This window comes from Podarcis liolepis (assembly GCF_965112155.1).
Source record: "Podarcis liolepis genome assembly, chromosome: 12".
NCBI lineage: Eukaryota > Metazoa > Chordata > Lepidosauria > Squamata > Lacertidae > Podarcis > Podarcis liolepis.
Window position 1 is genome coordinate 55743471 of NC_139563.1, and position 12784 is coordinate 55756254.

The window sequence follows — 12784 nt, forward strand, 5'->3', positions numbered from 1 at the left end:
CTTTTTATTTCCAGCTTGCAGCTGTTTGTGATGTTTTTGTGGAGAATTATGTCCCTGGGAAACTGGCTGAAATGGGCCTGGGGTATGAAGACATTAACAAGATTGCACCTCACATTGTTTACTGTTCAATAACAGGTATTTAACTTGCGTCACACCTCAGTGATAAAGTATTCAGCAATTTTATTTGTTTTCTCTGGTATTTTGAAATGAAAGAAAGGCATTTTTTTAAAAATCTGCTTTTTATTTTTCATTTACATTCTGGTTAGTGGAGTGTTAGTTGTGGAAATAGTCATAGCATTCTCTGGCCCCACCTTCCTGAAAACCAGTTGGAAGAATGGCTGGGGAATTTATTTTATTCCCCACTCCCCCCACTGCTTTCAGGCCAAGGCTGGAATCTGGCTTTTTTCTCAGAACGCTAGTTCTGCCTACCAGCGCCATGTTTGATTCTTACGAAACAACTGGCTTATCCTTCCTCATGATGCGGCTTGTAAAACTGTTGATGCCACGTAGGAAACTCGGTTTGTACAATCCAGGCCTCTGTAGGGGTCTGATGAAGCTGCAAGCATGACAGCTTTCGTATTGAGGCATCGTTTTTTGAGAACTTCTTTTTTATTTTTTATAAAATGTTTATTGGTTTTTCACAATTTATATAAACACAAACAATACACAATACAAACAAACAAACACATAAACAACCATGTATAATTTCCAATCCTTTTTTTTCTTAAACCTTACTTCGCCGACTTCCCCGTACCTCCCCTTTCTGCATCCCAATTCCCAAATTTATTTCAGCAAATCCTCCCCCTTAATTTTATCTAATTTTCCCTTGTTCTTTTCTTTTACTCAATCTTTTACAGCTGTAATCCCCTATTTTCTATAACCTCAACATTTTAGCACTCTGTTTTTTTGAGAACTTCTTTCTCCATGCTGGGGCTGTCTGAAACACTGGCAGGCTGCTTTTGGGCTGCTCTAATCATTCAAAATCACCACACTGGCCATGTCTTCATGTTACGCTAACACATAGTTTAAGCACCATGTACATGAGCAAAAGGTCTGCCTGAAGCCTACAGCTTCTGCAGTCTCCCCTCCTTTCCTGCATAATAATAATAATAATAATAATAATAATAATAATAATAATAATAAAAAATTTTACTTTTTTTATTTATTGTCTTGGGAAAGGACTTCAGAAGAGTTACCTTAATTTTACATGTAAACTGTAATTTGAAGCAAACACTGGTCAGTTTCAAAAAATGCTAGCTTCAAACCACTAACCACTAAACCAACCTTCCCCCAAACTGATGCCCCCCAATTATTGTTAGATTGAAACTGCCACCAGCCTAGCAGGAATGCTCATATAGGCTGGGGCTAAAAGGGAGATGTTGCCCAACAGCCTATGGTGGGCACCAGGTTGGCAAAGACTGTGCTGAACTCTGGTTTACATGCAAATGCCTGTGTGTGAACAGCCCTCACTTGGAGGTGCCAATCAGGTTGCAAATGCAAGAATGGTTATGGTGCTGCAAAGGTGCTTGGTTGGATCCTGTAACATTGTCATGCGAGTAAATGATCTCTTTCTTTCCCGAGAAAGACTATCGGGGCTGGTGAACTATTTCACAAAACTCAAGGAAGTAGCCTGGCTGTTCCAAAGGAGCTGCTGGTTATTAAATGATGAATCATTTCATTTGTTAACCACTAAAAATAGTAGTTCGTGTACATGGCACACTAGTGGTAACTAAATTGTCATCTTTGGTCCAGATGCTTAAGTCCCTCTTTCAGTTTCCACGTCTACCTATGGGCCTCCTGCAGATCTATGGGAAGCTCCAGGCAGCTAATGCTAAGCACATGTGTAAGTGTTTATTGCTTCCTTCTCCTATGGTGCTTTTGGGTTTAGTAGCCCTTTAACAAGTCTAGGTCTTGTTTCATCTCCACAAAGCATTGTGATATCGGAGCACCGTTGTAGGTGAGCAAAGCCAGGGCAGCACTTGTTTTTCTCCATGGTTCCTTTGTGTTATGGAGCATTCTCTTTGACCTTGTGCCGTTTCTGACCTTTCAGTTTCAGTTTGTGGTCTGGTTGTTGCTTCACAAAAGTTTGTGCTAGCCAGAGGGACTCCTCTGTATGAAAACAGATTTTCCCCTCGCTCCCTGTGTCTTTGCAATATATAGCCTCTCTGACACATATATTCTGTTCTGGATATTTTCCTATTCATATAGACAGTTGTTGTCACATGCCTGTTGTTCATTGCATCAGCTTTGAAGGTTTCTCATATTGTGCTGTCATTGTGACTCTGGGATGCCTCTGTAGGGAGAATAGTTGGTGCCCAAAAGTCTAGTCCAACTTCTGCTTTGATGCCTCTCAAGTTTGTGGTTATCCCAAGAGACTATGCCAGCCCAAAAAGGATTCTTTCTATTAGAAGGACAGGATTCCTCATTTAATGCGAGAAAAAATTAATATATTTTTGGCATGTAAAGATTTAAAACACACATACTCACTTATATACTCGAAAGAAGCAAAAATTTCAGTCATTTGCAACCTAATTGCTTGTTTGGAGACTTTTCTTTGGGAATGAGGCAGGTAGTGACATTATCAGGAGACGTAATTATTATCTTTAGCTTTGGAACGTGTACGGTATGTGTTTTCACTTTGAACTAACACATTTTAAAGGGACACTTATAAAAATATTAAGGTGTTTGTGCCTGTGGTTTGATTCCCATCCTACTGCCCCTACATGGACCCGACCACATTTGCCTTTTCTTCATTATCAAAAATGTTTGTTCATTTGGTTCTTAGAAAGAATCCAGACAGAAGTTATGGGATAAAAATGGAGAGGAGAGTACTATATTAAATGCTGTGTGGAAATATAGCATTAGATCCAATGTCTTAGCCGTGATAAGGAGCCTTCTTCGAATGTAACAGCTGCTTTGGAGATTTATGTAAATTTAACATGTAATTCAGACACTGATGCTTTTGCACAAGGTACCCCATTGCTCTTAGATCTTATTATTACTATTCCTTTTAAACAGACCATGGGTGTCTTTTAACATGATATTGAGTAGAACATTCTGTTCCTATAATATGAGGCATAGTGGGCTTGCTTTAACTTGACTTGGGTGAGATTATTAGCACAGTACCATTGCCTTTTAGTGGACAAAATGGGCTAGCTAATGCATTGGATAATGTGTGAATACACAGATGTTTAGAAAACTGCACCCAAAGATCAATAATATGATTGATCAATAATCAATTTGACATGCCAACAGTTTTTGATACCATTGGCAGGCGTTGCCAGCTCTTCTGGGCTTACGGGCACAGGGAGAACTCAGTGGGCACCATTGACACTTCACCTCCTATTAAAGCCAATCAAAGCCTTATTCTAAGCCTCCCTCAGATGCATCTCCCCTCACTACGCCTCCATGCTGCAATTAGGCTTGCGTAAAATGTTCTGTTGGCTACAAGAGGCGGCCTTTGCCAAGCCTAATTTCAGAAGTTGGGAAAGTTGCTGCGGCTTGAGGCGGAAGCTCTGGGCTCCTATTGGAAGCCTCATGGAAGACACTGGCAGGTATGTGTGCACCTGCTGGTGTTCCATTGATGAGCCCTGGAGCGTGGTGTCCTCTTGGACTGCCTCTGCAGGTTGGGAGTGGGAATTACGGCGATAAATTGTGCACCTTGCTTAGCATTAGCCATGGTTGTGGGTAGTGCTGATGTAACCCTTAACCTTGGTTAAGTCTAGCAGGAGTGACTTTCATGTAAGGTGAGGCCTGGGATGAAGGACCAAGTAATCTTACATCCCATTTCTTCTCCCTTAGCCCAGGTTAAAGGGTTGAGAACATGACATTGCCACTGGCCCTAGGGGAAGTACTAAAGAATAGTAACTAATTTAGCAATATAAGGTTGTCTGTATTGTGTTTTTATTTTAGGATTGAAACAATTGTAAAATAGAACAACATTTGCATCAGCATCAACAAATTAAATTGTTTTCAGTGCAGTCCCCCACCCCAAAAGTGAGTGTTTGGAATCGAAGAGTTAAGGTGGTGATTGTTGACAATCCAAGTAGCATTTCAGAGAGCAAAGGTCCTGTGTGAGAAAATAATTTATGTGTAGATAACCCAAATATGAACTCCTTTTGGAAATTTTGATTACTAAACTTGGAATTCTTATCTAAACAATCCTGATTGAATCTACATAGCCCCCTGCGCTGGTGATTGCTCTGGTGCTGCTATTGCCACGATGCATCCCAGCAGCCTTACTGCTTGGTGATGCTCTCAGGGCTCTGTCCATCTGTTCTTGCTCATAGGTTGGCTTAGTTAGTGATGGGGGTAATCTTAGAAGTAGCGTTACTTTGATCTGTTCTGACAGCTTGGTGGTTGAGGTTGGTTTAAGTTTCTTGTGTTTGTCCAGTTAACGTAAAGCACAGAAAAAATGTGCTTTTGTGGATGGCTGGGAAGGGCTGCTTTAAATAGAGACTGTTCAGGCCTCACCATGGGACTGAAACTGCCTTGGTCGCACTGGTTGATGATCTCCGGCGAGCTAGGGACAAAGGTGAGAGTTGTTTCCTGGTTCTGCTGGATCTCTCAGCGGCCTTTGATACAATCGACCATAACATCCTTCTGGACCGTCTAGAGGGGTTGGGAGCTGGGGGCACTGTTATACAGTGGTTTCGCTCCTTCCTCCTGGGCCGTGTTCAGAAAGTGGTGGTGGGGGATGAGTGTTCAGACCCTTGGGCCCTCACTTGTGGGGTGCCTCAGGGTTCCGTCCTCTCCCCCATGCTTTTTAACATCTATATGAAGCCGCTGGGAGAGATCATCAGGGGGTTTGGACTGGGTGTCCATCAATATGCAGATGATACCCAGCTCTACCTTTCTTTCAAATCAGAACCAGTGAAGGCGGTGAAGGTCCTGTGTGAGTGCCTGGAGGCGGTTGGAGGATGGATGGCGGCTAATGGATTGAAGTTGAATCCTGACAAGACAGAAGTACTATTTTTGGGGGACAGGGGGCGGGCTGGTGTGGAGGACTCCCTGGTCCTGAATAGGGTAACTGTGCCCCTGAAGGACCAGGTGCGTAGCCTGGGAGTCATTTTGGACTCACAGCTGTCCATGGAGGCGCAGGTCAATTCTGTATCCAGGGCAGCTGTCTACCAACTCCACCTGGTACGCAGGCTGAGACCCTACCTGCCCGCGGACTGTCTGGCCAGAGTGGTGCATGCTCTAGTTATCTCCCGCTTGGACTACTGCAATGCGCTCTACGTGGGGCTACCTTTGAAGGTGACTCGGAAACTACAGCTAATCCAGAATGCGGCAGCTAGACTGGTGACTGGGGGCGGCCGCCGAGACCACATAACACCGGTCTTGAAAGACCTACATTGGCTCCCAGTACGTTTCCGAGCACAATTCAAAGTGCTGGTGTTGACCTTTAAAGCCCTAAACGGCTTCGGCCCAGTATACCTGAAGGAGCGTCTCCACCCCCATCGTTCTGCCCGGACACTGAGGTCCAGCGCCGAGGGCCTTCTGGCGGTTCCCTCATTGCGAGAAGCGAAGCTACAGGGAACCAGGCAGAGGGCCTTTTCGGTGGTGGCGCCCGCCCTGTGGAATGCCCTCCCATCGGATGTCAAGGTGATGGACAACTACCTGACATTCAGAAGACATCTTAAGGCGGCCCTATTCAGGGAAGCTTTTAATGTATGATATTTTAGTGTTTTTTGGTTTCTGTGGAAGCCGCCCAGAGTGGCTGGGGAAACCCAGCCAGATGGGCGGGGTACAAATAATAAATTATTATTATTATTATGAACTACGAAGGAAAGTAGATCCATTTATGAAGAGGCGGCAACCATTAGAGGGTCATCTCCAAGCGATGACACACCTAATGAAAGCAACGTTGAAAAGAAAATTGTGTGTCAGGATGGGGGGGGGAAAGGAAATACATCATACTCAGAAGATCCTTTGCCTTTAAGACAGTAGCATTATCAGTGTTACGTACCTGCTTGAAAAATTTGAATCTGCTTTTAACTTCAGGTAATCTGGATAACTCAGGCAACCTTAGTTAAATCAGCAAACCTCTATGCATTTCCGTATTTCATTAGCTAGAGCACTCTAAACCCCAGTGGGAAAGGCTTACATCAACTTCCGTCAATTATCAGCGTCCTCTTCAGACCCCCTTGAAGCACAGAGCCGAACTTTTCGAAAGTGGAACATGAAGTTGAACAGCCCACTGGTGTGGTCTTGTGGAAAGTAAACCCTGAAGAATTGCAAGGATGTACTGGCAAAATGTACAAAGCGGAGTCTTAAACATGTTTGCTCACAAGCAAATCCCAGAACGTTGCTGTAATTCAGGGATGGGTAGTCTGTGGTTCTCCAGATGTTGTTGGAGTGCAGCTCCCAGAACCCCTGGCCATTGGGCCACATTGGCTGGGGCTGAGGGCAGTTGGGATTTAGCAACATATGGATGACCACAGGTTCCTTATCCTTTGGCTGAACACTCTTGCTGGCTTCACTTGTAATGAGATTGGGAAGGATGGTAGACATGGGGTAGGGAGTCTCTTGCAAAGATATTGCTAAACTCTGTTCTAGGTGAAGAGGAAGTTGCAGCTACTCCTGCAAGCAGTGATGTGTGCAGGTGTAGTGCTGAATTATTTCAACCCCCGGAAAACAGTCAATTACAGTCTCTTATCTGTCAGCTCGTAAATCAGGAGTGCCTGCTTCTGCCGGCTTTAATTGCCTGGCACGGACTTCAAAAGTCTCTTGCTGGTGCGGCCGAAATAAAATTCACATACTTCATTCCTTCCCGGAATGCTGCAGCAGCCAACAGCAGTCCTACACCAGTGTAAAGCCTCGGATCTGGGCCCATAACCTCGATGTCGGCACCCGGGGGTCGGAAGGCCAGCTGGCTAGCCCCCAGCTGGATCGTCTCCTTTTCAGCCTTCACGCTGCAGAGATTCATCGACCTCTGGCTCTGATGTAAATTGCTGCCTTGAGCACACTATACATAGCAGAGTAAATACTGCACAACAGAAGAGGCTGAGGCTGTGGATACATACTAATACTACGATACTACAGATTTATTTTACATAAATCAGAACAAAGAAACATGTCGTCTCTCCTTGCCATCTTCTCGGAGAGAGACTCAACAACAAAAGCAATACACACTTAGCGGAAGTTCCGCTCACGGGACCCAGCAGTCTGTGCTGGAATGTAAACAGACATGTGACACGCAACAATCCCATGTTTGCAACAAAAGGTGGAATGGAACCTCCCAACACATTCTTGGTAGGCAGGGAGGATAATTTCCAAAGGTGTTTATTTTTATGCACAAATAATCAAGCAGAAGCACATAATAACAGGCAGTTCTATTTGCAGTTAAAGAAGCATCAAGGTCCCAACTAGATTCAGTGCAGTGAAAAAGTACTGCCAGCTTTTAAAACTGTTTTAAAATAACAGCCATGGGGGTCCTTGGTCTGAATCACTCCACTTCCAAGGCTTGCCATTACATTCCAAAAGCTCCACTTAGATTTCTAGCCCTTTTGAGGAGCACCTCTCATCATTAGCTATGAAAGCTCAACCCATCTTCTTGGACTGTTAGAAGTTCCATGTCTTTGATTGTTTCTGGAAAGTGCAGATAATAGGCACCTGTCATATCTCAACAGGGCTGCTGTTCCACAGAACAGGAGTAGCCACATGGAGAGTCCTGCTCTGAGATGCTGTGGAGCTGGGTTTTGTTGTTTGGGGGACTTTAAGGGGAAATTTCTGCAGAACCCAGTGAACTACCACATACATAAGTAATAAGGCAGTCTCTCATGTAACTTGGCCTTATATGTTAGTATCATCAGTGTACTACAGTGGTACCTCGTTTTATGAACTTAATCCGTTCCAGAAGTCCGTTCTTAAACCGAAACCATTCTTAATCTGAGGCGCACTTTCCCTAATGAGGCCTCCCGCTGCTGGTGCCCTTCCACCGTTCAGATTCCGTTCTTAGACCAAGGTAAAGTTCGCAAACCGGGACACCACTTCCGGTTTTGCAGAGTTTGTAAACCGAATCGTTCTTAAACAGGACTGTCCTTAAACCGAGGTACCAGTGAAATGACATCTCGCACTGTGTCTCCTGATGGCCACTCCCAACTGCTTCATATAGATGATAAATAGCATTCAAGACAAGAGAGTGCCCTGGGGCATCCCATAATTCAGGTGACATGGGGCAAAGAAGTACTCATCCAGTGCTATCTCCAAGAGCCTAAAATGATTTCTCGCCATGTAATTCCGGATTGTCTGAGGACTTGCATGTCATCAGGCTTTTTTTGTCTTCCTTCAGGTATCTATTCGTTAGGGGATGAAACAGCGTTTTAAAATTCAATTTCTTTCTCACGACATACAGGCGGGTGGAAATGGTTGGAGGTGGAGAGAGCAAAGCCACTCATGGGAAGCCCAGAATTCTTGATGGTGATAGACATGGACAGGGTGCCTTCTAGGAAGGGGGGAAGGCCAGGGTGTATGGGCTCGGTTTGGCAGCACCTAACAGTTTTTGGGCAACTTGGCGTGGGGCTGGTCTTTAACTGAACCATGTGATCCTGTCCTGGCTTGTCCTCCTGTCAGGATGCTCAAAGATGAGCAAGAACACTCAGTGGGGAGCTGTAGGGAAGAAAGCCTGCACAGGCAATAACATAGCCAGTCCTCTACACCAATTTTACTGCCCCCTTTTAATCGACATCATTCTAATCACCACCAGTGTGGTGTAGTGGTTAAGAGCGGTAGTCACGTAATCTGGGGAACCGGGTTCTCGTCTCCGCTCCTCCACCTGCAGCTGCTGGGTGACCTTAGGCTAGTCATACTTCTTTGAAGTCTCTCAGCCTCACTCACCTCACAGAGTGTTTGTTGTGGGGGAGGAAGGGAAAGGAGAATGTTAGCCGCTTTGAGACTCCTTAAAGGGAGTGAAAGGTGGGATATCAAATCCAAACTCTTCTTCTTCTTCTTCTAATCAATTATCTGGAAATCAAATAAAACCATGGCCAGTATCCCAACGAAGAATGATTTCCGAGTACCTGCAAGTGGGAAGCAACTTGATTTTCAAGAAACAAAATTATTTTCTGCATTTAACAATATGTCTTACGGCTATTTAAAGTCTACATTTTGAGGGTTTAAACGGCTTTCATGCAGATGACCCAATACGCAAAGGAAAGCAGATTCTATATGTGTTATTTTCCAACTTGCAGTAAAGTTATGCGGTGTGCAGAATTATGTACCTGAGAAATGGAAGACACAGAAAATTTAGTTTATTTTGAAAAACGAATAGGGCATTGCTTTTCTAAACTTTAAATAAATAGAGTGTGTTTTCATTCCAAACAAACAAGGATGGTATGAAAATTAAAGATGAATGAATTCTGAATCATACCCTGCTGCTTTTGTTCCTCAAATTGATTTGCTCCTTTTCAGTGTTAAATGAAACTGTACATCTGGTAATGCATATTGGCAGTGAGAGATAAACAACATTCCTGTTCTGCTAAGGAGCTAACTTGCTTGGCATGCTGCAGTGGACTTTAATATAGATGCTATTTCTTAGGGTTACTAGAAACCAAATGTGCTTTGATATTTCTGATGATAAGCAGAATCAGTTTCTGATGCATGCATTTTGGAGGGGACTTGAAAAGCAGCCGAGAAGCCTTGCTGCAGTCTATGCTCTGTTTCAGGAGTTCCACCAATAAAAGTTTTATCAATTGGAAGAGTTTTGAGTGGAAAAAACATACAGCTAAGACTTTGGGATCTAAGTGACCCCTCCCCCACCGAGAAACAGAAAACAAGGTGTGAAAGGGAAAGACTTAAACGGAGGCCGTTTTGTGAAACAGATAATTGCTTGTCTTGTGGAAAGGCAATTTAATTGAAGAATCAGGCCTGCCATCTATCCCTGAGGAAGTCTATTCTGTCTATAGCAACCGGTGCCCCAGTTACATCCAGGTTAGATTACTCCAGTTCACTCTTTGGAGTCTTTGGATCATGTTAACAAGTGCTCTGGTACACTTGTGTGGATTATTAGTTTCAGGGCACAGTTCAGAGAGTTGCGTCTTTCTCCTGCTCCTCCTCCTCCCTTGAATTTTAAAAAAAGAATAGTAACAACATAGTAGTGTGGAACCTTTGTCGTGTACACATCAAAAAGCTGTTGAGGTCAACAGAAAAAGAAGAAATTACAGATAAATGATTAGACTCCTTCAAGTGACATGCAATTTATAGCCTGCTGCCACGAGCAGTTTTGCTATCAATACATTATGTACTAGGGATTTATTAATACCTTCCCTAAATATAGAAATGGGATGCGGGTGGCGCTGTGGGTTAAACCACAGAGCCTAGGGCTTGCCAATCAGAAGGTCAGCAGTTCAGATCCCCGCGATGGGGTGAGTTCCCGTTGCTCGGTCCCTGTTCCTGCCAACCTTGCAGTTCGAAAGCACGTCAAAGTGAAAGTAGATAAATCGGTACCGCTTCGGCGGGAAGGTAAACGGCGTTTCCCTGTGCTGCTCTGCTTTGCCAGAAGCGGCTTGACCCTGGCCACATGACCCGGAAGCTGTACGCCGGCTCCCTCGGCCAATAAAGCAAGATGAGCGCCGCAACCCCAGAGTCAGTCACGACTGGACCTAATGGTCAGGGGTCCCTTTACCTTTAAATATAGAAAGGAAGACAAGAACAGGATTTTGAGCCCCTTAATAATTTGTGCGTAGGATATCCGAGAAGCTGCCACCTCACATACCAGCTGCCTGTTCATTAAGATCTAGTGAGGAGGCCACCCTGTGTCCCACCCATGGTGGTAATGAGATGGCTTGGAACATGAAATAGGGCCTTCTCAGTGGCTGTACCAGTGTAATGGAACACCTTGCCCCATGAGGTTTGGATGGCTCCATCTTTGATTGCAGCTTGGTTGCTTGTGAAGCCTCTTTCAGTTTGTCAGGCTTTGGATTTGTCCTTCTGAGTTGTTATTAGTGGGAAACTGAGACCCCAGAATAGTTTTGACCCCCTAACGTCAGTGAGTCCACTTAGAACTTACAGTCATGGGAAAAAGAAAGTGCACCCTCTTTGACTTCTGTGGTTTTATTTATGAAGACATAATAACAATGATCTGTTCCTTAAAAAGGTAAAGGACCCCTGACAGTTAGGTCCAGTCGCGAATGACTCTGGGGTTGTGGCGCTCATCTCGCTTTACTGGCCGAGGGAGCCGACGTTCATCCACAGACAGTTTTTCCAGGTCATGTGGCCAGCATGACTAAGCCACTTTTGGCGAAACTAGAGCAGCACACGGAAACGCCATTTACCTCCCCACTGGAGCAGTACCGATTTATCTACTTGCACTACCTGCCAACCTACTCGAAAGCTAGGTTGGCAGGAGCTGGGACCGAGCAACGGGAGCTCACCCCGTCACGGGGATTCGAACCGCCAAACTTCCGATAGGCAAGCCCTAGTCTCAGTGGCTTAGACAGGTCTTAAAATTAGGTGCGTAAATACAACCTCAGATAAAGAACAACAAACGACATCTTACACAGTGTCATGATTTATTTGACAGAAATAAAGCCAAAAGGGAGAAATCATGTGTGAAAAACTAAGTACACCCCTACTGCTTCCATAGAAGTCCTACAGAAAATGATTACTTCAAGTTATTGCTGCTTAAGGTGGTTCAACAAGCTATTGAATAATAAGGTGTACTTAGTTTTTCACACATGGCTTTTCCATTTTGGCTTTATTTCTGTTAAATAATGACACGATGCAATATGTCATGTGTGGTTGTTCATCTGAGGTTGTATCTACCTAATTTTAAGACCTGCTAAGGAACAGATGAATGTTGTTATGTCTTCATATGTAAAATCACAGAATTCAAAGAGGGTTCACTTTCTTTTTCCCATGACTGTACAGTGGTACCTTGGTTTAAGAACAGCTTAGTTTATGAACAACTTGGATTAAGAACACTGCAAACCTGGAAGTAGGTGTTTTGGTTTGTGAACTTCGCTTTGGAATAAGAACATGTTTCGCTTCCTGTTGAGTGTGTTCCATTTGTAAATGGAGTCCCCCGCTGCTATGGGAAAGCACGCTTTGGTTTAAGAACGGACTTCCGGAGTGGATTAAGTTCGTAAACCAAGGTACCACTGTAATTGAAATCAATCCATAATTTTAAAATGACAACCTCAGAGTTTCTTGCATGGTCAATAAGGAGGAAGAACAAATGGAATACTTTAAAAAAAGATGATTCCAGAATGTATTTTAATTGAAAATTTCTTTTAATTTTAACTGTTTTTTGTGTGTATTCTAACTTTTTACATTGCTTATAGACTACTGTAGTTAAGCGGCATATAATTTTTTAAAATAAATAATATTTTGTATTCAGTTTATTGTTTAGAACATGAGAAGGCAATGAAGGCTACAAATAATGTTTTGTATGTAAGAAGGGGGCATGGCACCAACTCTCTGAAGAACAATATTACAAAGCAGAGATGTGGCAATTTAAAATAGGCTGAATATGGAGTGCATATCAAAATACACCCAGATTAAAGTCTCATGTTGAATATAACTGATCTGTAGAAAGGACTTTGTGATCTGAAAATGTGATGTACTTTTTTAACCCCAGAAAATCTTTAATAATAATAATTTTAAAATTGTCACAAGCCATCTCTGAAGCTTAGATCATTTGGCTTGCACTTGTTCAATAGCACATAGGTCTGTGTGTTTGGTACATTCTGCTCAACATGTGACAGGCATTTTCTAGACTCAATATTTTATTCTAGCGCATTTGGCAGCCCTATAATTATAAGGATGCATGCAATGCCTCACTTTA

The 12784-nt window shown here is 43.5% G+C and overlaps 1 protein-coding gene across 10 annotated transcripts in view; it reads left to right on the top strand.

The window, feature by feature from the left end:
- SUGCT (succinyl-CoA:glutarate-CoA transferase) overlaps positions 1-12784 on the top strand; it is a 294353-nt gene that overhangs the window by 21012 nt on the left and 260557 nt on the right. For all 10 annotated transcript variants that reach the window (XR_014517940.1, XM_083468830.1, XM_083468832.1 and 7 more), the window contains exon 6: positions 15-135. Coding sequence is in view for 9 of the 10 variants with exons in the window: in XM_083468830.1 (XP_083324956.1) it covers positions 15-135 (121 nt within the window). In the remaining variant the exon portion in view is untranslated. The remainder of the gene's footprint in view (positions 1-14; positions 136-12784) is intronic.